This window comes from Dermacentor variabilis, chromosome 11 (assembly GCF_050947875.1).
Source record: "Dermacentor variabilis isolate Ectoservices chromosome 11, ASM5094787v1, whole genome shotgun sequence".
Lineage (NCBI taxonomy): Eukaryota > Metazoa > Arthropoda > Arachnida > Ixodida > Ixodidae > Dermacentor > Dermacentor variabilis.
Window position 1 is genome coordinate 61,577,965 of NC_134578.1, and position 26,590 is coordinate 61,604,554.

The 26,590-nt window shown below is 45.4% G+C and overlaps 1 protein-coding gene and 1 long non-coding RNA gene across 2 annotated transcripts in view; one reads left to right on the forward strand and one right to left on the reverse strand.

Moving 5' to 3' along the window:
• Positions 1-13,596, reverse strand: part of LOC142564870 (papilin-like) — a 44,085-nt gene extending 30,489 nt beyond the window's left edge. Inside the window, exon 1 of the mRNA XM_075676061.1 lies at positions 13,306-13,596. Coding sequence (XP_075532176.1) covers positions 13,306-13,378 — 73 coding nt within the window. The 5' untranslated portion in view covers positions 13,379-13,596. The remainder of the gene's footprint in view (positions 1-13,305) is intronic.
• LOC142564871 (uncharacterized) overlaps positions 8,833-26,590 on the forward strand; it is a 33,735-nt gene continuing 15,977 nt past the window's right edge. Inside the window, exons 1-3 of the long non-coding RNA XR_012824701.1 lie at positions 8,833-8,947; positions 14,496-14,643; positions 23,403-23,532. This is a non-coding gene — a long non-coding RNA (uncharacterized LOC142564871). The remainder of the gene's footprint in view (positions 8,948-14,495; positions 14,644-23,402; positions 23,533-26,590) is intronic.

Consider the following 26,590-nt stretch of genomic DNA (forward strand, 5'->3'; position numbering starts at 1 on the left):
GGCGTATGCTCCTCCCTTTAAAAACGCAACAAGGGAGTGGGCTACAAACGCAAAGCAATCGTGCGTTCCGAGAAAGGAAATATTACCTCGCGTATAGTAACAGGGTGCAGCATATGGACGCAATTAAAGAACTAATAAGCAGGCAGCTACTGCAACTAAAACGGCAGAGTGATTCACCTCTGCTGTGCCGTCCCATCCCGCGCTGGTACCTCCATACGACTTCTGGCAAAATCGATACCATAATAATCTCGTCCATATGCCAACGAAAACGCTCAACGCGGTGCTTTAGACTCGCGTACAGTTGTCGAGTAAACGCTTGTTCAGAAAAAAATTTCCGCGACGGTCAATCGGCCCCGGCCTTAGAAAGAGATTCCCATATTGAGCACGGTGCGCGCAGAGCATGGTGAACAAGGACAGCGTTCTCGCATTAGGTGCCGTCACATCACCAGTCACCCTCCGCTGATAACCAGCTATCTTATTGTGCTTCGCTTGTCAAGCAAAGTTCATAGGCCACACACCGCTAGCCACCTCTTTATCCTTTCTTCGCAGCCGCTCCCTTCGGCGGGATCAAAAGGGAGTGACATGCCGATTTCAAGCTTCCCGAGCTAAAGTTAAACAAATAACTCGCGCTTTTCCAGCAGGCTTGCAGGCGAGATAACGAGACAGTGTGGGTAATATGGATATTGGGTAATGTGCGCCATGTGGACACAGCGGATATTGCGAACAGTGCGGGCTGTTCAACAGGAACCTTCATACAGAGCTTCAAACAACGAGTCATTTATCAGTGCACAAATCGTTTTAAACAATGCAACTCGAACAGTACAGCAGCTACATCTGCTCGTATACTTCAGCAGGGAAAACGAAGACTTTTTTCTCTGTACGCCGTAGAACCAACGGCAAGAAAGAAAATATGAAGATAGTATGACAGTAGGTAATAACGCAAAGCAGATTGCAGCAACTGAAATACCATCTGGATGTGGTTATAGTTTCGCTGAACATACAAGGACTCACGCTCGCGGTGGCACGTCGGGAGTGGTATAGTGTTGTCTCAGTGGAGCGTGCAGAACAATATGGCATTATTCCCTGCACTAGAAATGGTCTCCGGTGAGGTTCACGTTTTTCGTTTACTTTATGTTTTCGCGAGCATATTGCGTAGACGTGTACCGAGATAACAGAGAAAGCACAGCGCCCGTTCATTGTGAGCAGAGTGTAATTTTCTGATTATGTGTGGTCCTCATTGTTAGCTGCACCATCTCTAGAAGAATCATTACAGTAGTGACGTGCAATGTATTGACCTTTCAGTTCGCGAAATACTGCAGCTTATTGAAAGCCCGAAGAAAAGCCAGAGGAAGAAAAAAACGAACGCACTTGCTCCACGGACTCCCTAAGTATTGTGTAATGTTTTTCTATCTATTCAGTTCTGAAAGAGCTGTTGAGAAGTGCAGACGTTAGGAAATTTCTCAAAAAAGCGAAAAGCGCAAAATATTAGGCGAGAACGTGAGGCAGGTTAACAGAACGGATGATGCAGTGCCGACAAGAATGAAACTTTATGCGTGCACCATCGAAAATGTAAATCAGCTTAGCGCAAAAGAAAGCAATGGATGCATAATGCTCGGGGCTTTACCGTGTCACCTTGTCTATTGGTTTGTGTGTGTGTGCGTGTGCGTTTTTGCACACGTGGTTGATTTTTACGTGTAGAAGCTCGCTGGCGTCAGCAACCACATTAACCGACACATCATTTGAATCTAAGCATCAAAACGAGAACTCTGACATCATCAACGCCAAAAACTGAGAAAAACGAAAGAGGCAGATGCGCTATACCGCCAGGTACTGATGATATATCGATAAGGAAGGCAGCGGGCAGAATGCTAGCAGCTCTTTCTCAAATTGAAAGAGGACAACGAATGACAAGATCATACAAGTTTACCAGTCAGTTTACTAACTTTTCTTAGGTGTGTTGCTGTTAATCTCTTCAGCCCTTTAAGGTACAGCATCTGAAGCTTGACTTGTACCCTGTCGAAATCACCTTGACCCGAGCCTCTTCGACAATGAGTCGCCAGATGGTAATGCGTGGCCACCTCTACAGATTATACTGGTGCTAGCTGAGGCTCCCATGAAGCCCCTTTCCAGTCTGACGTAAAAGTAATTGCTTGCAAGGGCCTAAGGCACAACATGCGCTACACCCCATGTGCAATGCAGATATTTGGCCACGTGTAATTCTCACTAACCAAGTACTAGAAAGCAGCGCAGTATTTGTGACCTTGAAAATTGATCGGTATATAAATGGGTAACATAAATATCTGCATGATAGTAAAGATAATTACCCATCACGTGTTCATTTCTTACGAAAAATTCGTACCTGCTTGTTTTTTAAAAAGAGGTACGGCACCTACGGGTGTAGTAAAGAGCCCATTTTATAGACAGAAAGGCGCCCTGTGCCAGAGCCACACAAAAATGAAGTCCCGTCCCCACACAGAGTAGCATGTCAGCGATGTCTAACGCCGGCTAATATCTCTGCCTTTCACTAAAGGGTTCTCTCTCTCTCTCTCACAGGCAACGCGTACAAATGCAAGCTTGAACTGCTCTTCCAGGATAAATAATTGCATATGTGCACACGGACGGCAAGTCACAAGTTAAAAGAGCGTTCGCCAGTGCATTCAATAACTGTTAACCAACGTCGGTGCGTCACAATCAATAAATAGCGTAATTCGTAAAGAATAAAAAAAAAGTCCAATCAGTGTCACGCATATGACAGCCAAACGTATAGCGTCGCGACGTGAACCTACGCCGCACCAATACAAAGCGCCAATAAAACGAAACACACCACCGACTTGGCCTTGTCCGTGACAGCTGTCACTTCTACATTACGCATAGCGCCTCTCGCTTCAACACCCCCCCCCCCCCTCCCTCCCTCCCTCCCTCCCACCCCTGCCCCTCATCCAGTGATTGAGACCGCTCCATACCCAACACGGAAGTTGTAAGTGCCCTATCGGAGAGGCGCACGTCGCTTCTCGCACGACTAGTCGAGCGAACGCAAAAGAAAAAAGAAAGACTGGGGAAGAAAATAAAAACCCCAGCAAGCAGTCTGGCCGGTGCGTCTTATACCGCGTGCGATGCCTGTCAACGAGCAAGTACGTCGCTTCTTGGCTCGGCGCCGTGTTTTTCGCTCAGCCGAGCAACGGCACTTGGGATCCGTGCTGAGCCAATTGGCTTGCCGGGGGGCAAGGCCGAACTTTTATTGGCTTTCGAGATCGTTTTATTGCGGTATTCCTGTATTGATAATCATCGGGGCGTTACGCGAGCTGGTGGGATCGATGTTATCTACTTGAGAAATGTTTCCACGCAGATAATTCATGTTTTCGGCATAGTAGGCGCGTTAGATATTAAACCGGGTTAGACGGCTACAAGTGAAATGCCCCATTATGGCGGCTTGCCGATTGGGGAAACCTTGGGAAGTACGTGGCCGGTTCTCATTTGAGCTTGAAGTCTTCTGCGAACACCTACTGAGCTAGAAGAATACCGCCTTCTTTTTCGCACTTTATTACATGCCGGCGTCATTTCTGTTTAGAACGTAAGCGCCAGCAATGTTCTCGACACGCACACGTGCTTAGCACTTTCCTGCAAGGTAGCTTGAACATAGATTGCCCTAATGCATTTTCTATCAACATTCAGGTTTCCATAGTGGGGAAAAACAGGGCCGGGCGTTTTACTACGAACCATTGACGCGAACATGCCCGCAGAGTTCTTCGTATTTAAACTGTGGCATCACATAGCATAATCTTTCTTTTTATTTTGAACATGCTTTTCGAAATGACTGGGATTTCCCGGGTAACGGGCAAATCGGACATTTGTTTTGTAACATGTAGCACTGTTGGAGGCGGCTAATTTTGTACCCTTTCAGAGAGTTGATTTTATTGTGCTGCACTGCACGTTATAATATGGGAAGTGAAACCAGGATGTAACAAAATGATTTTCAATAAGCAGTAATTCCGAGAGCAGCACCGATTCGTTCTCCCGAAAAAAAAAGTAAGTGCCTCAGAATCAGAAGTGGTTCTGGCACGTCAAACCCCATAATTTAAATAAAAATAGTAAATGAAACAAAATAAACTTGAAGAACGGCACCCATACTTTAGTTCCATGCAATTGTAGCCGATGGGCTGTTTTAGCGCGGAAGCCTTAAGTGGCTCGTTGCAATGACCCATGCCTAAAGAAATCGCCGTCTAGTCCGTCCCCGAGAGCGCGGCATCGGATCTGCCGGATCGGGACACTACGACACATATGCAGCAACAAGACTCACAATGGGCGGGGGGGCGATCGCCTAACCACGTTCAGGGACCTCACCCAAAACTACAGACTCGAAAGACGCACATTGCCGCCACCACACGATAAATTAAACAGGAACGAGGCCGTAACTTTACGCTTGCTCCAGACACGCACCTACCCTAGCCCCACGATCTTAGATCACTGCTACTCGAGTTTATATCCAACGGCTAAGTCTAAAGCTTGCGGACGCAGAGCAACGCTGCGACACATGCTCTGGGGATGTGCCGGCAACAACGGTAATGAAACCACCTCCGTTCGCGATGCGTCCATAATCGCGGCCGTTGCTAGAGTACGGGATTCCTCGAACTCGCTTCTTCCCGACGCCGCCCCAGCTTCGGGGGCCGCCGGGGGAACCTCTCCGTTGGCGTCACCGCCACTGGGACGCGGCTCTCAAAAGTTCAGAGTTAGCAGACCAGCTCTGGGCCGTGCGGCAAGCCGAAGATGCCGCCTGAGCCCAAGGACTTCACGCCGCCACCTGAGGCCACCACAACAAAAGCTGCCGGACCATTCTTTATTAAAGTTTCTTCTTCTTCTTCTAGTCCAATGGTACAAAAACCATCGTCATCAGCAAACGCTCACGCCTCAGCAAGCAAGCAAAAAATGCAATGTCTCATACCAACTAAGACAGCGGCTACAAGCGCTCTGCAAATTGAAGCTAACAGTGCATACATTCATTCAAATCATCCACACAACAGCACACGTTTTAATAAAGAACAAGCTCAGAACAAGCATCGGAAACGTCAGTAAAGCATCGCAAACCCCCCTCGGAAGTACGCTACGACCGTGGACTCCCGCCAAGCGAGAAACGAAGTGCGACGTACGAAGCGGCGGGAGCAAGGCGTTCGACCTTGAGTGCTTCTTTTCCCTGCTGAGGGGATGCAACGTAAAGTTGAAGAGAAACGTTGTCTGCGTGAGTCTGAGTCAGCTATACGAGTGCGCGAAGGCGCAGCTAAGCGTCGAAAACGAGTCGAAGAAGCCGAACTGCAAAAGCGGCAACGTAACGATGCGAGCCGGCAACGCGGAGAGGAGGCCGAAGCTCGCAGACAACGACTTGTCACACGTGTACTTCACACTGCGGCTCGTTGTGTCCTGCAGGAAGTGTGGCCTCTCTGATCGTATAACTTAATGCATAACCAAAAGTATGCAGCAGGCTTTCGCATTCACGCGTTGCAGAAGTGTAATATGCTGCCAAACGTTTTCGAGACACAGGGGTGGGTGTTGAAGTATTTCATTCGTACCACATTTCCTTCAATGGCTAAACTCCGATTCCGCGGCATGAAAAAACACCTGTTTACCGCGCTTTTGGCGTACAGTTCACAAATCCTGGTGGGCAGATAGCATTGCGGTCCTCACAACGCGGTCTCGCTCTTAATTTTCTGCATAGGTTTGGGACGCGACGTTGAACTATTTATTCAATATATATTTTAGCATATTGCCGATGTAGATAGCTCAGATCTGGAGCTATAGTTTCAGACTTCATGACTAATGCGAGGCACCTTTTAGTGCAATGGTGAATTTACAATGCCGCGAGTGAAACGCGTGTATTAAAGCGGCAAATTAAAGAGTAGTTGAAGCTTGGCAGTTAAATCCGCGAGCGTTGCCATCGATTTCTTGCGCATGTAAAGGTCCGTTTATCCAGCAATTCTCTTGAATATGCAAGTTCCGTTATCAATCAGAGCCAAGTGCCAAATCAGTTCTCTTTGAATTTCACTGCAAAATTAGCTAGATGGCAAAAGTAAAATTCCGCAACAAATTTTGCATAACCAATGTTTCCATTTTTGCAGGGTCATCAAGTTTCTCTGTATACCACGCAATTTTTATTAGGAACGCTGCCAATAGTGCTTACACCACGCCGGATTTTCCCGGTTTTTCCTTCATATCTAAAGAGGGCTGCTGTTCCTGTTTAAGCAGTCATCTTGATGAAAGCTTCGCTTATAAAACAAACGAAATCGTCTAAGTGACTGAATAATACTGTTCGAATAATTATTACGCTGGTCCCTAACTAATGCGGGCAGATATTGTAGATTAGAAATTCAACCAACGCAGTGCTAGATTAGGTTCAATCTACAACAAATCTAATGAGAAATACCTTTGACACGTCTTCGTACAGTGTGTAGATGAACTGCAGTCCGTTTAGCTTAGCACTTGATTTAAATCCCCGCTGATAGATGGCTATTGACATCAACTGGAACGTATAGTATAATTCATTACAGCCTTTGACTATATATATGTATGCCTGCAATTGCCACTAGTCTAAGGACTCCTTCTAAATGGATATATATTGGTGATTGACTGACTTTATTGTGCAATATGCACATGCATCCTAAAGTAAATCGCTCGCAAGTTAATTACGAACATTTTTCTGTGAATGCTGCTTGTGAATAATTTCAGAGAATGTCTTAATCCGCTACACGAATCATAGCAAAATAATTGCAATATCTACTAAAGTGAATGTTTAGAAATGATAGGCTTCGAAATATAATAGAAACCAAGTGAGTATCAGACGACTTAGGAGTGGGTAACCATTCTCGCGGGTAGAAACATGACGTTTAAAAAAACCTGGTGACAAGGCAGTCAATACGACTGTGAATAAAACAAATGGTCGCTGTAATATAGTGGGCACACAAATGGAATGACCGTGTGTGTTTAATTAGCTTAGAAACAACGATGCTGACATGGGCCAGACAGCGATATAGGTACTGGTAATTTGATCGAAGCAAGTTTGTTGAAACCATCAACAAATATCATTCCAGGCCTTGCAGTACGAGCGATTCTAGAAAACACTTCAAGACACCCAGTTTTCTTCCGGAACAAGTGGATTCTCAGTAGCATATGAGCGAGAGGCAAAAAAAAAATCGTCACATGGAGGAGCAGAGTTCTTGTCCTCAGATTTACACTGGCGGAAAGAGCGTCGCAAGAGGAAAGAGGAAAATGTGGCTGTGAACGTATTCATGATATGTACGGAGAGACATATACATCTACTGCCCGGACGTGTTATCGCGTTCCGTGTTTAATGTATCACCAGTTGTGCCGAGTACCGCTGCATATCAGCCGTGTTATCGCATTCCGTGTTTAATGTATCACCAGTTGTGCCGAGTGCCACTGCATATCAACCGTGCAATGTTTGCATTGCAATTGCAATTGCATTTATTTTTTTTATTGCACCCCCATGATCATTCCCATGCAGTTGGCAGGGTCCGCTGATAAACCATACGCTTGCCCTTCTTTCAGCAACAGTGTACAGTTCGGCGACATCAGCAGCCAGAAAACAATGACAAAGAGAACGATTCGCGGTGCTGCGTCATATAATATGGTCTAGGTTTAAGGGAGCTCATGATAACTGTATCTGAGAGTTTCTCAAATCCCCAACAGCATAGTAGCGGTTCCCGTCTTTTGAACCAGCTGTTATTATTGAACAACATGACGAGTCGGTATAAGAGTGGCTGCAGTTGAGGCGGACAACATTACGGAAACGCCTGTCTACCTTGCACAAGTTTCCATATTCTTTTGATATCTGTCTACCTTGCACAGGTTCCCACATTCTTTTGATATATGCTCGTGGAGGAGTGGCCAAACATGCAAGGTGGGCAATGGTGCTGGGGCTAGCACGTAAACTAACATTGCCTCTGTTATTTGAGTCCATCCTCAGCGGCGACAGTAAGTACTGCCTGGTTTGTTGGTAACATACAAAGAGGGTTGGCCAGGCAGTAGGTGGTGAGGAGGTCGCATGACGACGACAGGATAGCTGAAAGGACGGACAGCTGGCCCACTGACACTTTAAACCAAATTTTGTGTTCCTAGTCGCTGTCACAGAGGAAAAAGATGCACTGAACGGGGTTCCTTAGAGAAAAAAAGAACAACTGATTCATACCTAACAAAATGCTAACAATGAGCGCAGTTCAGTGCATGGATAAGCAGCTGCTAGGTGTTTGAAACCTACAGCATTGTGCCCTTCAAAATATGAGATCAAATGTTTCAACTTGGACTGACACGTCGTTTCCGTGCCGATTCCGCTCCACTAGCCAAGACGGCATATTATAGCCCCATTTTTGTAACTGTGCACACCAGTTTTCATCTATACAGATCTTGGGGCTAGAGTGGGCAGGATGCCACTGGTAGGCATTATCCATTGCGTGAAGTGTTCTGGGTTCGAAGGCTCGGATGTTATGGCAGTAGGCCTGATTCCAACCAAACGAATATAAGACCCCAGGCGGTAGCTCACATAAAACAAAAATTGACCGCTACCTGAAGATGGTGGCGAGCACGAACAATGTGCCCGTGCTGTTTTCAGCATCTTACAAAGTGTCTCGGCTTTGTGTCTGTGCTCTGACAATGAAGGTGAAGTTTACGTATGGAAAGAAGTATGCTAGACCATGTCAGCATTGCTCTGTAGGCGTAGTATATGAAATACTTTTGAGCTGTCGCAATGCATCAGCCAATCTGTGCTGGGTAAATACCGAACAATAGAACACGTGAGCGCTATAAGGAACGAAACTATTTCATACTTGCTCTTCCAGTGCGCTTTGTGGGGCCGTATACCACCATTACCTGGTATGCGCATTCCGAAGAAGCCGTGATACGGTGACTCCAGAGCTAAGGGACGCATACTATATCATAAAGAGGGGTGAGTTATGCATCAGTGCACCTTTCGTTTTACTTTGCAAAAACGAGTATCCCTGTCTCGACATAGCTAATCGATAGCGCCTTGTACGCGCTCAGTTATTTTTTTTATTATTATTGAATCTGCGCATTCAAACATTCATTACATGAGAACGGTTCTCGTGAAATAAATTTAGTGGCGACTTGGCACTCTCTGTCCATTTATTCTTTCCTCAGCTGACCACTTCTGCATCAAACATCGACACAGCCCGAAGCTCTTTTCTACTCGCAAAACAGAAGCCTGCAGATAAGTCTTCTCGAGAGGAAGGCTACATGCGACTGAGATCAGCTGCGTCATGCATTGCACGGATTCTAGCGCACTTCGGTGCCCCAGTATTTAAAGCTGCTAACCAGCTCAGGAAATAAAGCTACTGGAACCGGCAGCACAGTAAGGCCTAAGCACCACGTGGCCTGGCCAACAAGAAGGCAGTAACCAAGAAACATTCTTCATCAGGGTGTTCATCGGCGCAATTCTGGGGCGCTATAACGTAAAGCTACTCCTCCAAGTTTCTCTATTGCAGTTTTGCAATCAGCACTCCCTGATGGGTCAAAAGTTTCACTGGCCACTCCCACTTCGCCAGTCTTTCACGCGGCGTCACGAAAACGGCGAAAACTCATGGCGTCAAAGTGAAGTTTACGCGTTAAAGACGAAGCAATATTACGAACAAAACAGTGTTTTTCTTGGAAAAGCCGGATATTGCTCCGTTCCGAAAAGAATACAAGAGGCCTACCCACCGATTGCTCTGGCACTAGCTACTAGGAGTGGCCGGGGAGCATGGATTTATTTGCGTATAATAAAATTTTATCGTGGGAGTATATCCTTATCGAACCTTTTTGGCACGTATACGGCGTCCCTCTGCCAACACTTCTTTTCTGAGGATCCGTTCTTGCGGCATTTTACCGTTCCGTTGCACGTCATTGCGATTTTCGATTTGCCATTGCAAGCTAAGTAAGGGGAAGGGGACCAATCGCAGACGCCGGCACCGCTCTGTTCATCCACTTATCTATTTCCACTGCGCTGGCTCGGCCCCATCAAAGACATCTCCACTTGAGCGTGCTGCTCGCCTCTTGTCAACCAATTCGATAAGAAAATTTGCTCAATGTAGGCAACTCTATTCGTTTTGCAAGCAAAATAAGTGACCCATATATCAGGGGCGCGTTTCATTGGGCTTCTCAAACAAACTTGTGTGTTACCGTCAAATGCTTGCTTCGCTTGTTGCGTAAATTTTACGTGAGGAAATTGGAATAAAAACAGATTGGAATCGTTTTACGCAACAGGGTCCCTGTATACTGGAATCAATACACTGCAACAGTGTTGAAAAGCTGGTCTGCTAGTAATTAATAATTATGTGGTCTGACAAACCGCGTCACTAAAAAAATACCAGGCCTGCGCGAAAAACGCAGCACAGTCAAAGCGTAAGCTGCTGGAGCTGCCTCACCGTAGCTCCTCCCAATCTATTTCAAGATGGCTTCTTCAAGTGGTGATCATGGAAGCAAGCGGTGTACTGTGCACTAATTTATCGTAATACAGTTAAAAATGATCTGTGATGGGGAAAAATACGACCCGCAGGACATGCAGTGTGATAGTACACGCTAGAAACTCTGCGCAACATCATGTAATGAGCCGCACATGGCCCGGCTTGATATTAGTGCAACCCCGCAGCTTTTACTAGAGCGGGTGGACATTGTATATCCGCCTATCCTGGCTCTGAGTAGCGCTGGCTAACATTGCCAGGACTAGGCCTAGCAAACATAAATACTCAAGTCGGTGGACGCAATGATAGCCGTCGCCGTAGCGCAAATGGTAGTGCAACGAAAGCGTAATGCGGAGGTTCTGGTTTTGGCTTCCACCGGTGACCAGTTATCTTTGCGTCCACTTTCATTTCCTTTCGCCCATCCCTCCGTTATTTTATACATTTCAATTTCAACTATAGCTAATTTACCCGATGCATTCCTTGGCTTCATTGTCTGTTTGCTTTACGTGGTCCTAGTTAATAAAACTGAGCCGCCCGGTTCCCCCTTCTTCGCTCCTATGCGATAAGGTACAAAGGGCGAACAATAGGATGCGCAAACGTTGTCTGCATGAACCTAATCTGAAGTCAAGAAAGCTAGTGAGGCCTTGCATAGTTCTCTGTGTGGTTGCGTTCCACCGTATGAATATACGAGAGGTGTAGATTACACATAATAACCATACACGCAATTACCGTACCCAGAGATGGGGCCGTGAGCAAACCTTCGATTCTCGGCGATGGACATCTCATACCTAGGTAACGTGACACTTAATGTTCATTTGTAGGTTGTTTATTGTGCTCTTGAGGAGGAGAGAGCGGATGTAATTTTTATTTTTGTTGCTTTGCTGCCCACCCGTCTTGCGATTGGTCTCACAGGCTCATGAATTGTGTATATAAATATATATATATCCTAAGAAGCCAACAAACACAGACACCAAAGGCGACATAGGGGAAATTACTTGTACTTACTAATTGATTTAAAGAAATGGTTAATTATTGGCAATGAAAGTAGATGAAAGAACAATTTGCCGCATGTGTAATGCGAAGACGTGCGATTGTTCCCCACTTGCGGAATGTTATTACATGTGGAATGTTTATTTTTTATTTTATTTTGGTGAAAGCAACGCGAATACTCGTTTGGAGTGCCCATATAGTTTCTACCACAATAAAATGCGCCCATTCTGCAAGAGAACCCGAAATCTCAACTGCAGGAATTGCGTCAACGTGTATGCACCCTTATTCGGCGGTGTTTAATTTTCAGCTGCGATGCCGCATGGTTAACAAGGACGTTAACTGTAGCTACACACCAGACGTCCTGCGCCCTTAGTTTTGTAACAATATTATTATTGGCATCAACAAATGAAATGAATTTTTGCAATATCAGTTACGATTACAATTGCTCTATCGCGGAAGGTTGCTCCATTTTATCTAAATTTAAAAGCTTTAGTACGCTAATACAGCTTCAAACTTCGTCGAACATAATTGGAAGAACAGGTAGGTTTGTTCTGACAATTAGAACATAGTAAAATATGCAAAGCCGTTAATGCAGCTAGGTGCATATTGCCGAACATATCTGTGGCAAAGCACTTAGGATGTTCTTCCGCGAAACTCATCTGGCAAGGTTTTGTCTTAAAGCAGCGTGCACGTAAATACTTTGTTGGGCTCGCAAAAGACACAAAGAAAGGCAGTATGCAAATCTAAAGCACATGAAAGTATTACTTGTTTGGACTACAGAAACGCCAACGGATCAAGAACTAATCAGTTTGTCGACACCCAAGGCCGCCAAGCAGCCAAGCAGCAATTCTCACACCTCCCGCATAGGAGAGAAGTTGGCTGCTTTGCAGAATAGCAAATGAGGTAACTTGTGCGTACTATACCTATAGGGTAAACGGAGGCACACGCGACACTTCAAAGCCAGGGCAAGAAGTGCCAATTCCGGATTCGTTTCGTAACGACAATTTTGCAACGTAGGAAGAGGGTCAATCAACCCGTGTTCCCGGGTGAAGCGTTTTAAGCGGAAACTGGGTCACTGCGCGGCGTAGCATCTGGCAGATTTCAGGCGGTACATAAACACGTTCAACACAAGTGCGAAGTTAATGAAATAATGAAATGAATGCAATAAATACAAAAAAGTACGTCGATTGAAGAAAAACTGATAATCACACTCCGATAGAGCGTACGCCAGCATAGTCTGACACTCTACCGCACAGCATAAGTAAATAATAAAACATAATACGAACAATCTCAAGCATTCCAGCTTCGTCAAAGCGAGAAATGGCTTACTCATGTCACGGGAATTGTTTATGTTCCCGGCAGGAATCGGTAACCTATGAGTCACTATCGGTCTTTACATTATGAAGTAGTGCTCAAGAGCTACTAATTAAATGACTATGATAGCGTATAGAAGACTAAGGCTTGGCTAGAAGCACAAAGAGAATACAAGCACTCATTTCTATCTGCGTCTTCAAGTATATGTCAAACTCACTTATCTTTACAATCAATACGAACCAACATCCAACAAGCAGCAATCAGTAACTATCCTTCCCAATGTACGTGTAGAAATCAAACTGAAAAAACAAAGTAATCTGCAAACACGCCCGTCTGCTCAAATGGAGTATAACAATCGCCGCCTGTCACAACTCCCAAGTTTCGGAAGAAAGAATTTAACCAACGCGGGCTTTCAAGGCTTCCCACCATGCAAGACCACCACGACAAAACTCTTTCCCTTCCCCGCTTCTCCCACCCACAAACGCGAACGCGGGAAAAAAATTCGCAATAAAGAGCAAAGAACAAGCATTCCGTGTGCACTTACAGAGGGTCTCGTACTCGAAGCAATCCGCAAGTCCCGCGACGAGAACGGACAGAATCCACTGCGCGGGCCACATCCTTCTTTTGGACCGAGCGGGGTTCCCCGCCTCGTTCGTCGACGCGGTCTGGCCGATGAAAACGCTCTCGCGGCACGCACGCACACACCGAGCCCCCTTCCTTGCGCTTACGCCGGGCAAGCGACCCGCATGTGCGTGTTCGTTCTGTGTTGCCCCCTTCTCCAAGTCGCCCCCCTCTCTCTCGTCCCTCCGATGTTGGCTTCTTTCGCCTTAGTGCGGCCTCCGCGCCGAGTCCAAATGCGTCTCTCCTCTTGGCAGCACAATGCCAATGTCGAAAGCTGCATGAGAAAGGTGCCGACGAAGGAGGGCGAGGGGGGGGGGGCGCTATCGTATCGTGTGTGTGCTTCTCTCGGAATCTTGCACCTTTTCGCGCTTCCTTTGCAGTGAATTTGCTTTTATTTGTTCGTTCACTTGTGTCCGCGTTCTTGGGGAACCTGGCAGTGACATCATCATTTTTTTATTATATTCCTGGGTGATCTCGTCACTGACGGCCAGAGATATTGCTGGCGATATTAGGCGACATAGTGCACGCACCCGTCAACGGACGACGCTTAAAGTCACAATGTGGGTCAGCGCCTAAAAATTGAAGGGACAAGATTATGCGACAGGGCGCCATCACGATCATTATGGCGACGATTACGTTTCGATTAACGTCTCGATATATACGTAATAAACGTCTTCCTTTTTTGTGTTTCTCTGAACGGCAGCACTGCTTTGGAAGTAACGGCACAGCAAAGTAAGGTGGTGATGTTTAAATGGAGACTTCCTTTTTCAGCAGCATTTTTTTGTTTCATCTTGGTGTCTGCGTGTTGAATGTGCGATTGGTTTACCTGAGAGTTGGGAAATTTCTCAGCAGAACGTAATGCAGCGTTCAATTGAAAGAAATGGAAATTGTATTCGGGTTTTGCTTTGTACCCGTTTTAGCGTATCGTGCTCAAAAGGCGCCTTAATGTTGAAGTCTCATTCACTTTTCCTTTCGGTAGAGTTATATACAGGGTGATTCAGGTAACTAGATATATGCTCTCACTATGGACTGGGTGGGGCTTAGGTGAACGAGACCAAATGTAGATTGGTCGAAATTGTGAATGCACGAACGAATGAAGTTACTTTTTTGCAGGCACTGAAGGAAACCAAGGAAGCAAAAATAAGCGGAACTGATATATTGCGCCTCTGCGTAGCAGCGCTTTCGATCGTGTTGCTAAGCCAGGGAAGTGGCCGCAGCGTCAAGCGTACATAAGCACCTTCGTCTTGAAGATCAAAATCAGGTAATATTATAAATAATGAGAGAGAGTCCCGCACTGAACACGAATGAAAGCACACTTTCTCTAACCACTACCACGCGTCCTTCATTTGTTCAGACCACGATTAAGAGTCTTGCCATCGAGGTCCGGTCAGCAGAGTTAAGCCATTTTTTCGTGCGTCGTAGTTTTTCTTTAGAGCTCAGAAGAGAATACCCGCATAGAAAACACGGCAGAAAGCAATTTAATTCATGGTTTCTGAGAACTCTGTGCAGCTTTTCAACTACAACCACAGCTATCACTAAACTTTTTTCAAGCTTTCCTAGCACCACCTATGTCATAAAACGAACATTTAGAATTTTCCATGAATGCGGCTGACTAATCAACAGACTGGCAGACTAATTAGCCTCAGTGAATACGGACGACTGCGAAGAATGCACCGCTAGTATCATTCGTTCAAGGCGTACCGTTCTAATATTACAGGTGGTTTCTAGTCGCACGAAACAGCTTGATATGAGTGACCTCCACTTGGTGGGTGTGCTCCCTCTGTGTATTGTGTCTTTTGTTTGTGCTAGAATAATTTTTGCATGTACGTGTAAGACAGAAAGTATATATATATATATATATATATATATATATATATATAATGTGTCAGGTTAACAAAAGCTCCTGAGAAGCACTAAGTGCGCTGAGAAGACTCCCTGTAGACTTAACAAAATTTTTGTCAGCGTTGTGCGTAGCCTGTGAAGGATGTGCAGGTCTTGGGAAGGTGTGATGATTTACTTCATAATTTATACGCGAAATATTGCCCCGAAGCTCTTTAGGCTGTTTTTCTTTTGAATGATATTATAAGTTTGCGGGGCGTGCTTTATACTTTACCTTGGGTAATCCCCAAAATAATGTTTTTTTTTTGTCGACTGGCTCAGTGATAACAGTTGCCGTAAAGACCAGGGTCACACCAGGGCGACGCGAGTGTAATCAGCGAGTTGCGGCATGCTCAGAGGCGTTTCCTTCTGGGTGAATCCTTAGAGCGCGTTTTTACAGCTCCATGCGGAACGCTTACCCCATAACGTCGCGTCTAAAACACTCGATCTTCTTCGCAATTCATACCTTAGTATGCATCGCGCATAGTGGAATGAAGCTAGCTGGACAACCAATAATTTCCTGTAATACTACATGGAATATAGAATCAGCGAGCTACATTTCTCTGCAGTGTCACGTTTGATTACGGGCACGAGCTGTCTCTTTCTACGGAGTTATATACATAACGGTCGTTTCGCCGTACCGTTAAGTGGCCGAATCACAATCGTAAAATAAGGTCGTCATCAGAACAGTCTAAACGAAGCACGAATCATCTCAAAGAAGGTAAATATATATTTTTTTAAATCTGCGAAGCAAGTTCTTTTATGTACCAAACGCACTGGCGTAGTCGAAAGAACAGAAACACCAAAGTGGCTGGCTTCAAAATTTCGGCCAAATTGAGGTTAGGCTCACAGTATTGCAAGCACGTGTACATTCATGAGCACGCCACTGTATCCAGAATTTTTCAACGGTCCTACAGCCAACAAAAACACACACAGTGTAACAGGTTGGTGCGTAGAAAGACAGTCCTTTAAGAAGTTTATTTCCATGCACTTTCCGTACGAATCGACTGATACGTTTGCGATGCAACTGCATAAGATAAAGCGAAATAGGTTAGTGTGGGCCCCCAAGACGAAATGTTGATAACTCTGAAGAAAAAAAATCCCACGGCAGAGGTAGCCAATGTTTACAGTATCCATGAATGAATACATCCATGAAAACGGCAATTCGGCTACGCGAGAGGTTTTATTGGAGGTCTCCTTAACAATTTTCACCGCCAGCGGTTGAGAAAACACGCTCCAAAGCCATTGTTCACCATTTTGTTGACCGAGCGTCATCGCATTCTTGACGCAACAAAACCGAGGCCTCATTATCATACCGCAGAACACCTCAGCAATCGTGCAACCATGGCACGAAGAAAAAGCGAGGGAACAAAACGGAACAGCTCTGTCAACTATTTACGTAACGGCCGGAAGCTGCCACACTCGTAGTGTCGCGCGCAAGCTGGCTGCCTCTCCCTCTTCCTGTTTGACGAGACGCGGTCTCAGCCTTCGCAACGGTGCACCGTACTAGGGAGTTTATAGCCATAGACGTGTCGTAGGCGGCATTGGACGCACTCGGCGGCGTGCCGAGACGGCTGACGTGCCAAAGGCGGGAAGCATGATGGGCCTTTACGCCTTGTTGACGTTCTCGAAGCTCGGGAAACAACTGCGCGCGCGAGTCAGACAGAGCTGAATAAAGAAGAGCAGTGGTGGCGTTAACGTTGCTTTTTTTCCTTCTCTGAAAAACGTTGGACTACAAGTTACGTAAGAACATCCGTTTTGGATACTCGGAGGAGAGCTTACGTGACCACGGCCATTCAGTCTTCATACGCTGGGAGCGACAAAAGTTAGAAAACCAAGCGGCAAGCTTGGCGCCCGGCTAAATATAAGCGCTTGTCGCTCCCGTTTCTGTCTAGACGATTTAAAGCAACACCGGCCGCAAGGTGGGCGGATGCGATGAAAGCTGAGGGCCCGCTTCTATGTGCGCATGGTATTACAACAGTTCACACAGAGATAATGGAATTTTGTGGTGCAATACGACAATTTCATTATGAGCTACGACGCAGTGAGGGGCACCGGATTGATTTTGGCCACAGGAGGCGCGGGAATCGCATTAAGTCCCGCCAAAAAAAACCATAAATAGTTGTAGAAAACCAAGGCCCAGAACTCGAGGGACGCTATCGGTGTAGAGAAGAACAGTACAGATGTGTAAAAAGTTTGAACTGGTTAGGTATAAAAACCACTTGGGGGTACTTTTTTCTAATACTCAGTATTGGGCCTTTGCTGCTAGCTTTCTTCGCTGTACCATTATTGAATAATTGCATAAATTGCAAGTTAGATATTGAGGGTACTGCCTTGAGGAAAAGTTTGAAAGGTTGAAAAGCGATAGGTGAACAGGGAAGTTGCAGGAATTTTAGTTAACAATTTTTTACCCTATGACAGCGAAGGAAACGTTAAGTTTCCTAAATTGGGATGGAATTTATTGAGGAAGAAAGGGAATACGACATAAGTTGGTTAGTTTGTGCAGTTTCTTAGCCGCACTCCTGTGAGTTGCGACTGCACTTGTGTTTGTAGAAATTAGATTCTCCTGCATGACGCCTGCTAAAACAACCCACACTCCTTGGCAGTGCTTCACAGAAGCAATTAACATCGTGTGCCAAACCTTTTAACCAGACTAGTCGCCGATCCATCTCGAGCTCGTCCTACAGCAGCAATATTATAAAAACACTTTATTCTGCTTCTTTTTCACGGCAGTTTTCAACCTGCAGAGAGTGAAGACAGGAAAGAAGTTCAGGTTTCGGGCCCCGTCGCGAATTTGGTTGCTTAACTGTGCCTGATGACTCATTCGCCCTCTTCTATAAAAAGGGAACGAGGATCCCTTACAGTTGATCCAGAGGATCCTTGATGTGCGCGAAAGGGAAAGAAGAAAAACATAGAAAGAAATTAGCGTTATTGCTTTCTTCAACCAAAGTGTGCTATCCTAGAACTGGTTTCCGCTGAGTGCCTTAGATACAGTGATGTCGGCTGAAATACATTCCCAAGTAAACGGCCTTGAACAAATGTTAACCACGAAAAAAGAGCACACTTCAAGTGAGAGATAACGAGGAGAGATAAATGTTTATTTTGCTTCATGTCTAGAGTCATCATACTGTTGGAGTCTTCCGGACGTGCTGTATTTCTTATGTGCTGTGCCAGAAGGCTCCACCATGTTCGTCATAAACTCTCAGCAGGCATGATTACTTTGGTCAACGATGGGGTCGCACTGGGAAGGTAGAAAAGAGATGCTGTAGTGTGCATTATTAGTAGGAGGAAGCCCAAATTTGGTGCCCTGTATTGGGATAAGGTATATGCCAACAAAGGCACTGATGGTCACGAGGCCTTCCTGGAACATGTTGTATATGGTCCGTAAGGTGAAGCATGCCAAGCGAGAAAGTCTGCACTATCCTTGCGAGTGTGGTGTCCATTCTGTTAAAAGTGAAGGTTGAGAAGCTAAATCGTGGCCTCTTCTCGAATGTTTTGTAGACGGGTCAATCGGTATTTTTCGACATGACTTTGGCCCAGTTCTCGTGGTAAGGCTTTTAGCAAGGTTAGGAGATAGGGGATTAACTTCACCTCGGGGCAACTTGTGGGCTTGATTGTTCCTTCTAATTTGCTGCAGCACTAAGACACTGATGCTTGGATGCTTATGCGCATATCCTTGCAGTTCATGGAAGATGTCGCAGGAAAGTACATTGATTTGGAACGCTTTGCATTCATCCTGGCTGTTGGATCTCATTATAATGTTGTGCATTGGGTAGGTAGGCAGTATGATTACGTCTGCTATGGCGGCGATCGGTCTTTGCTTTTTGTCTGCAATTTTTGAGAAGGCCCTGATGAGGTTGGTATGGCACACCGTAACTGAAACAGCAGCGTACTTATTGACAATACCTGCATCAGTGCAATAAAGAAACGTGTTATTGGAAAGATAAAAGTTATCCAAGAGTACATTCATGTGTTTTCCGTGAGCTGGATGGTCTTGTTAGGACATGCGCTTAGGGGGCGCTTTGGTGCGAACGCGCGGGAGATAATTCCAGGGAAGGAGCGCTCTGGCAAAATGGTAAGTAGGTTTATGGTATCTTAACCTTGAAACCTGACAAGGGCTCTTCCTTGGAGCGATGTCTGTACCGACTATATTCACACTAGTTACATTTTACCGTCCAGTGTATCAAAAAACATCGCTTTTCTTGAGGGCCTAATTGGACACATACTGAGGCATTGCAAGTATCATTCTAGTGGCTTTCGATTTGCACATTCTATTTTATTCTGTTGCTTGAAGTCGTACCGTAGTACGGCAAGGTGTGCATGAATCGAGATCTAATAGGAGCTTCTATTGTCCTATTGATTCGATACTCACTGAATCTGCGCCGATCACTTCGCGTGATCCTGGTTATCATTCCAATAATCTGATGAATTTATTCTGATGGCGTTGTCTGCCCATTCATTTGCCCTCCTAATTTCTTCTATTAGGACGCCACGAATGTGGATAAAGAGTATGGGGGGTATGGAGCTGTCACCTATCTTGAGAAATATGCGCGTACCTTTCGAGAGAAATATTCAGTAGCAGAGAAACACGACACAGCTCCAACAGCCACCACAACATCCACGCTTTCTAACGCTAAAAATATATTGAGCGACAGCAGAAGCGTCTCTGACGCGAGAGGAAGCCGCAATTTGGCGAAGACCCCGAACACATATCCACATTTCAGAGAGAGATAGAGAATATTTAATGGCAGCAAGGTGGACAGGTCGGCATGAGTGAGGTACCTTTAGCCTGCTACTCCACGCTGGGGAAGGGGTTTGGGGAATAACACCGATAGGATGTGAAGAGGAAGGAGGGTGGTGGTATGGTGAATGTGATGTGTACTAATTTAACATACTATTTCCCTGCGACGCGTACGTGTACGCTTCCCAGTACAGCTAAGTCGTCTTCGTGGGCAAAGGCGGAAGTTACTGCAGTATAGCTTGGAGATTGTCTGTAGCTTTCATAATTTTGATGCTCTTAGCGCCACTGGCGTATTTAAACCAGGCTATAGCAGCTGCAGGGCGTGGATTATTCGTCGCAGCATACCTTTGATGACAGGGTCCGGTGATGATATCCGAGGGCACTGTCCTTGCTCGCGCTAACCTGTGTGCGTGGCGGCAAGCGTGGCTATACATTCGATTCCAGGTTTGCAAGGCGGGCTTGGAGCAATTGTTTGGAGAGATCTATTGATGCCGATTAAACTACCTTCAGCTGGACCTGCGGAATCGCAGCCAGGGAGCACTGGTTTGGACCTACAGCTTGTTCATGCCGACGACGCGTTCGTCACCTCCAGTATTACACTGACGCTGCCGCATCCTTGTGGGACATACTTGTATTGCTCATTTGATTCGGTATGTTTACCTCCTTTTTCTGCTTAGGACAATTCTTGGAATTGGCCTCGTGGAGTCCATCGCAATTTGAGCACTTCGCTTCTTTTACTGTGCATGAATATGCGTCATGGCTGCCGTCACAGCGGAGGCAAGCCGTCTGGCCTGTGCAGACAGCGCTGACATGGCCAAGCTTTAGGCACTTGTGATATTGCAGTGGTCGGGGCACATGAGGAGGCACCGGGTGTCTCACGTAGGCCACCTTGACATGATCAGGTAGCGTGTCTCCCTCGAAAAGAATCTTGACGCTCGTCGATCGACCGAAGCGGTGAAAATCTATGACCTTCACTGTTGAAGAGAGAAGCCTTTGCAGCTCTTCGTCGCTGATGTGAATTAAGACATCGGAAATAACATCTGCCCCTAGTGCGACCACTGTGCACAATGAACGACCGTACTTGTATGTGTCCTAGTATGCGCAATGTTTTCATTTCTTTTAGTACGGTCTCGTCGCTACTTCCACTGTGACTACGCTTTTATTCGTGTTGAAACGCACTTCGTTAATTCCTTTGAGAACCGCGTTACCAAGGTGAGTGTTAAGAATCTATATGTGTACAGAATTTTAAGTTCTCAGAGACGTCGAGAGGCACAAACGCAATCTTGTAAGTCGAAGTAGGCTGTCCGTTGGGAACCTGCTCACTGCTCACTTATGTCTTTGTTTGTCTTGCGGCATTTTTTCTTCAGTGGCTTGCCATATTATATATATATATATATATATATATATATATATATATATATATATATATATATATATATATATATATATATATATATATATATATATATATGCGTACATTTTTCCCAGTTGCCACTCGTTGTGCTTGTAAGTCATTAGAACTTAGGTGGCCTGACGCGAGGCGCAAAAAGCGCGCTGGAAAAATAAGACTGATATTTACTGCCTGTCTGCCACTTATTCAAGCTCTTCTTGAAGAGGTTTAGGTTAAATATTTTCACGGGACCATATCTATCGCTACGTTGTTTAAATCGTCGTTTCATTGCTACCACTCCGGATCCAGATTGAGGTTATATTCTTCAGGCAACCCGAAACTTAAACTGGATCAGAGCCTTCATTCCAATTTCGAGTTTTATAGTATGCGTGTAAATAGTTGCCTTCCGTCTTAAAGGGATGATGTAAAATATTTTTGTCACTGTTTTATGTACCGCATAAACGTAGATATCTACCGATAGAGCTACGTATGTAGGTTCACGTGAACCCACGTGAAACTAGAGCACAAAAAACAACTGCCCTTTACTGCACCAAATGAAATTCTCTTAAGAGCTACTTGAGAAAGAAACCTCCGTAGATACCAGTAACTCAATCGCACTTTCACAGGAGAATAAGCAGCAGTAATATTTTAAAATAATAGCTAATTTGATAGTTGAAGTTTCCGGCAAACTCGTTTTCAAAGAAGTTCCTCGTCGTGTTCGTTTTTTGAGTGTAACATCACGATACGAGGGCTAATGCTTGTTGCATAGCAGCACAGGGAGAATTTATAGTGCTAGCGGAGGTAGGTATAGGCAGCCAGACTGGTCGGACAGAAAGCGCAGGTGGGGAAAATGCGTCTGCAGATGCAGCACACGTTAGACGCCGCGAAGCGAGTCACAGCGTGTTCAGCACAATGTTCCCCGTGAAAACAGTGTTTCCGAACAAACCCCAGGCGTTATTTTCCAGCGCCATGTCGACAGCGCCACAGAAAGCACTGCGGTTGTGCCATAGCTGTCGTAGCGATATTCCTCATTGTGTTGTAGTATTGCGTTGCATATTTTTTAGCGCAAGCAGCGCGATGAGTGTGCATGGCGGAGAACTACCTTTGTCGATTGTTCCTGCTTCCCACGCAGCCATTCGAACTTGTAGTCGGTCTCCAGGCTCCGCCTGTAGCATACAGAGACCTCCTGCCTTCCAGGTGGCGCCAAGGTCGTTTCGAGGTTGCCCTTTAACAGCGCTTGGGGAATTCTTGGCACCGCATCGTTCATGTGAATTTTTTTATCGCTCTTCTCGAAGAATGATCGCGCCGAGCATTCTCGGTATTGTTTGGCCCGGCCTGTTATTTCAAGCAGCTCGCACAACCTGCATCTGGTCGGCAAACGAACGTTTCATGCTTCTAATCTCCAATCTCCCTTAGCGTGCGCTTGCTAGGCCACACTGCAACGGCGCTGCCCGGTGGAGTTTTGAACTTTGGCCGTCGGGGTCTATTTTTGCGGGCCAGAGAAAAAAATATAAATCACACGAAAAGGCAGTGTCCCGTTGAGGGTTCCTTGGCGCGTCGCGATGTTACCATATTTAAGATGCCTATCTGTACTGATGATTCTAAGAATTTTTCTTATGGAAGGGTCGTGGAAGCGAACGTAGGTGTGGTACCTTTCTACTCTCCAGCGGATAACCGTGGCTTTCTTTTATAAAGCTTGTTCCACCTAACGTATATACGGCGAGGTCGTTTTACATAAGCGCGGTTGCACGTAATAGCGTACCTAGCACTTAGATAAATTTTATACAGTATAATGAACATGAAATGCAGTGGACGTCCCATCCGCTCATACTTTTCATTTTTGTGTACCTTGTTAGCGCTGTCCTGGTTAACGCCGTGTTAGGAAAGTGAATAATTGATAACTAACTCAATGTAAAGTAAATTTAAATGCTCTTTGCACACGGCACGAAACGACGTGCACTGCCGTGCTACAAATATATTGCTTAGAAACAGAATTTCCATTTTTTTACAGTCGACAATAAAACTTAACCGAACACGGCCCATATTGAGAAACCCCTTGTAGCAGACCATGGGCACGCGTGTATATATTATTCGATAAGACCTAGAAGTTACCGCAAGGATGCAAAAGCCCAGTGACCTTGGTGAGTGTTGCTTCCGTACAGAATTGGAATCAAAAGCTCATTTTCTGGAAATTCTTTTATTTTTGAAGGTCGTGGATTTTTTTCCTTTCATTGGGGTAGTTCTAACGTGAACAAGCATTGTTTCTGCTCATTAACCAAGATTGATACATGGGTCCTGTTTGTCGAGCGCTTTCTAGTGGGCCTATTCGGCGCTTTGTCACAATATCAAATAACACGTATAGGCGCAAGATCAAGAAATGACACGAGAGAAACAGGAAGGGTAAGGTCTATCAAGCGAGTTCTTGTTTTCAGATGCGTGCCAACATATTAGTACGTATCTATGTGCATGTGTGTTTGTGTCAGAGAGAGAGATAGAGAGTGCGTGTGTGAATTGGAACTGAATGGCTCGTTTTTAGTAGCAACCACGTGAAACCGCGGAAAGCGTGCGGGGACTTAAGTGCTCATTTATGGAGCGGTGTGATGAATTATAGATGGGGCACTACGCTAGCCATACGTTCCACAATCCTTTAAACAGAAGAAAGAATGAAAAGGCGGAAGGAAGATAAATCTGCCGCCCGTGAGAAAAGAATCTACAAAGTCTAAAAACACATGTCTATGAGATCAGGCGAAGGACAGCAAATGTTATAAAAAAGAATGTCGTGTGAAAAAAAGTAGAGTAACTCAACTGTAATGACAAATTAAATGCTCACGGAATGCAAGGCTTGCTTCTAGCTGATGAAAAAAAAGCTAGAAGAGAAGCTGTTGCAGCTAATAAAAAGATATGCATTTGGGCAAATCATACGTGTATAAAGCTAGTTACGTACCGGAAGAAATTGCAGGAAAGAGAGAGACTTGCCGCTGTTTTGGTATCTCTGGTTTCTGTAGCGCTTGCAGCTGGTGCGATCATGTGATGAAATATTGAGTATACACGTGCACATCACCTTAAAAGTCTGGGGTATGTGTCAAAAACAGCATGCATGTAGCTTTTGCTTTCAGCACGGTGTACGTCCGCTGAAAAGCACTATGCACACGAGAAAGTTGCTTCAGCGAGTACCATTGAAGCTTGCTGAATTCAATTTCTGGCGTTCACTGTCACTAGTCAAGCTTAGGGATATAGTCGGCCTTACAAGAACCCGCGCCTCGCGCGCAGAAGTTATGCTAAGCCTGCGTAACGCGTACAATTGACAGTTTGGCGTCATGGCGCAGCTAGCGCGCCCGGTGACGTTCGGACCGGTTGCATTCGGCGCGCTTTGATGCTGATGTCTCCGGCTGGGACATTCCGAAAGAAGATCGTTAAGGTCTCGCGTCGCCACTTTATTGTAGGAGCGGCTGCTGACGGGCTTCAACTTTCTTCGCTGCCGTCATATTGTGCGTGCTTCTTTTTTTCGTACAGCCACCATTCTAGAATGTCTTCTCTTACCGCACGCCCAGCTCTTGCCCTAATTATTAGAATTTGGGCTCCCCTGGGTTGGTTGGTTAATTTGGGTTTAGTGGCACAAAGGCAACTAAGCTCATGCTGCGCCAGTCACAAGACAAAAGGAAACGCAACATTAGAGCCGGTAGACCTGCCTTATAATATAGTCGGTTTAGATAACCAGTTTTCTCTAGAAAAGTCGTACAAGTTAGTACTTGGCACTAGGAGGTCATCTGCAAGTAATAGGGCCGGGTGTAATCGTACATGTAAATTATACAGGTAGTGCAAAAGCTTCCGTTTCTGTTTGTCGATGTGTGCACATGTCCTTAGGATGTGTATTGCTGTAAGAGGTTCATGGCATTTTTGGCAAGTGGGCGAGTTTTGTTTTCGAAGCAGGAAATTGCGCGTTTGATGTGTTTGTCCAATCCCAAGTCCATGCAAGATCACCTCATTGTCCCGTTGCTGGTGACTGCATGACTTTCATTCGCTAGCTACAGGTATAATAAGATGTAGCATGTTGCACAATGTTCCTATTCGTGTTGCCATTTTCACGTCAAGGCCTTCAAATTGCATTGACACTCTTTATGTGGAAGTATTGTGTTTGTTATGTTTTTGCACGCGGCCATCGATGTACATCTACCCGTGTTTCGTTACGTGGTATCCATACATGGCTTCGTACCTAGCAAAACCTAATTGATCTGCCGTATTTGTTTGACGTTATTGTGTTTAAAATATTACCTAGCAGGGGTTCACATTCGGCTTTCACGTTTAGAGCCTTGAGTATGCTTAATGAATCTGTGTATATGCTGTGCTTTCGTGTTTGTCAGCGATTAACTTTTGAACTACCCTCCATATTGCGTATACAGGCTGTCTAGACAGAGGCATGGTATGGTAATTGAATACTTGTTTCCCCATTTCCTGTTACGACCCCCCCACGTGTATTTTTGTTTTAAAGACACTAGTATAAAATGTCCTGTAATTTTTATATTTTTCACGAAGAGCGCAGAGTTCTTGTATAATGTATTCCTGTGGGGCGTCCTTCGTACAGGGGCAAAGGTTGTGGCTTTCTGGTAACCTGGAGGAATTGGCGAGGAATGTCATAATCCCGACAATATTCCTCGTGTCGCAGGATAAGCGGCCTAATCATGTTCGGTTTATTTGTATAGTGTAAGCGTGAGCTGCACTGTGTGGCGATAACGTAGCATATGTGTTGTGGTGAGGACTGCATTCGCAGTACGTAGGAATAAGTTAGTCGTGTTCCGCGCTCCTCTAATGGAGGCTCGTTGCAGTCAAGGTATAAACTCTGGACAGGTGATATTGTGTAAGTTGTCAGTGATAGTCCGAGGTTGTGAACTGGATCAAGTCATCGGATGCGAGACTGTCTAGCTGAACCATATATGATGCTAACATAGTGTAACATACTACGCACAGGAAGCGCGGTAGATGTATCGCAAGCATTTCCGGTCAGTGCCCCAGCGCTTCCGGAACAAGGCTTTGAGCATGTTAAAGGCGTTGTTCGCTTTAATTTTATTATTATTTGTGTGCGCGAGAAAGTTCAACATTTTATGAAACAGTACACCCAGAAACCAGTGTCCTTGTTTTACCGGTAGTGTGGCTTCCTGTGGCTTAAGGACGGGATCTGGTTGCAGGCCTCTTTTTTGTGAC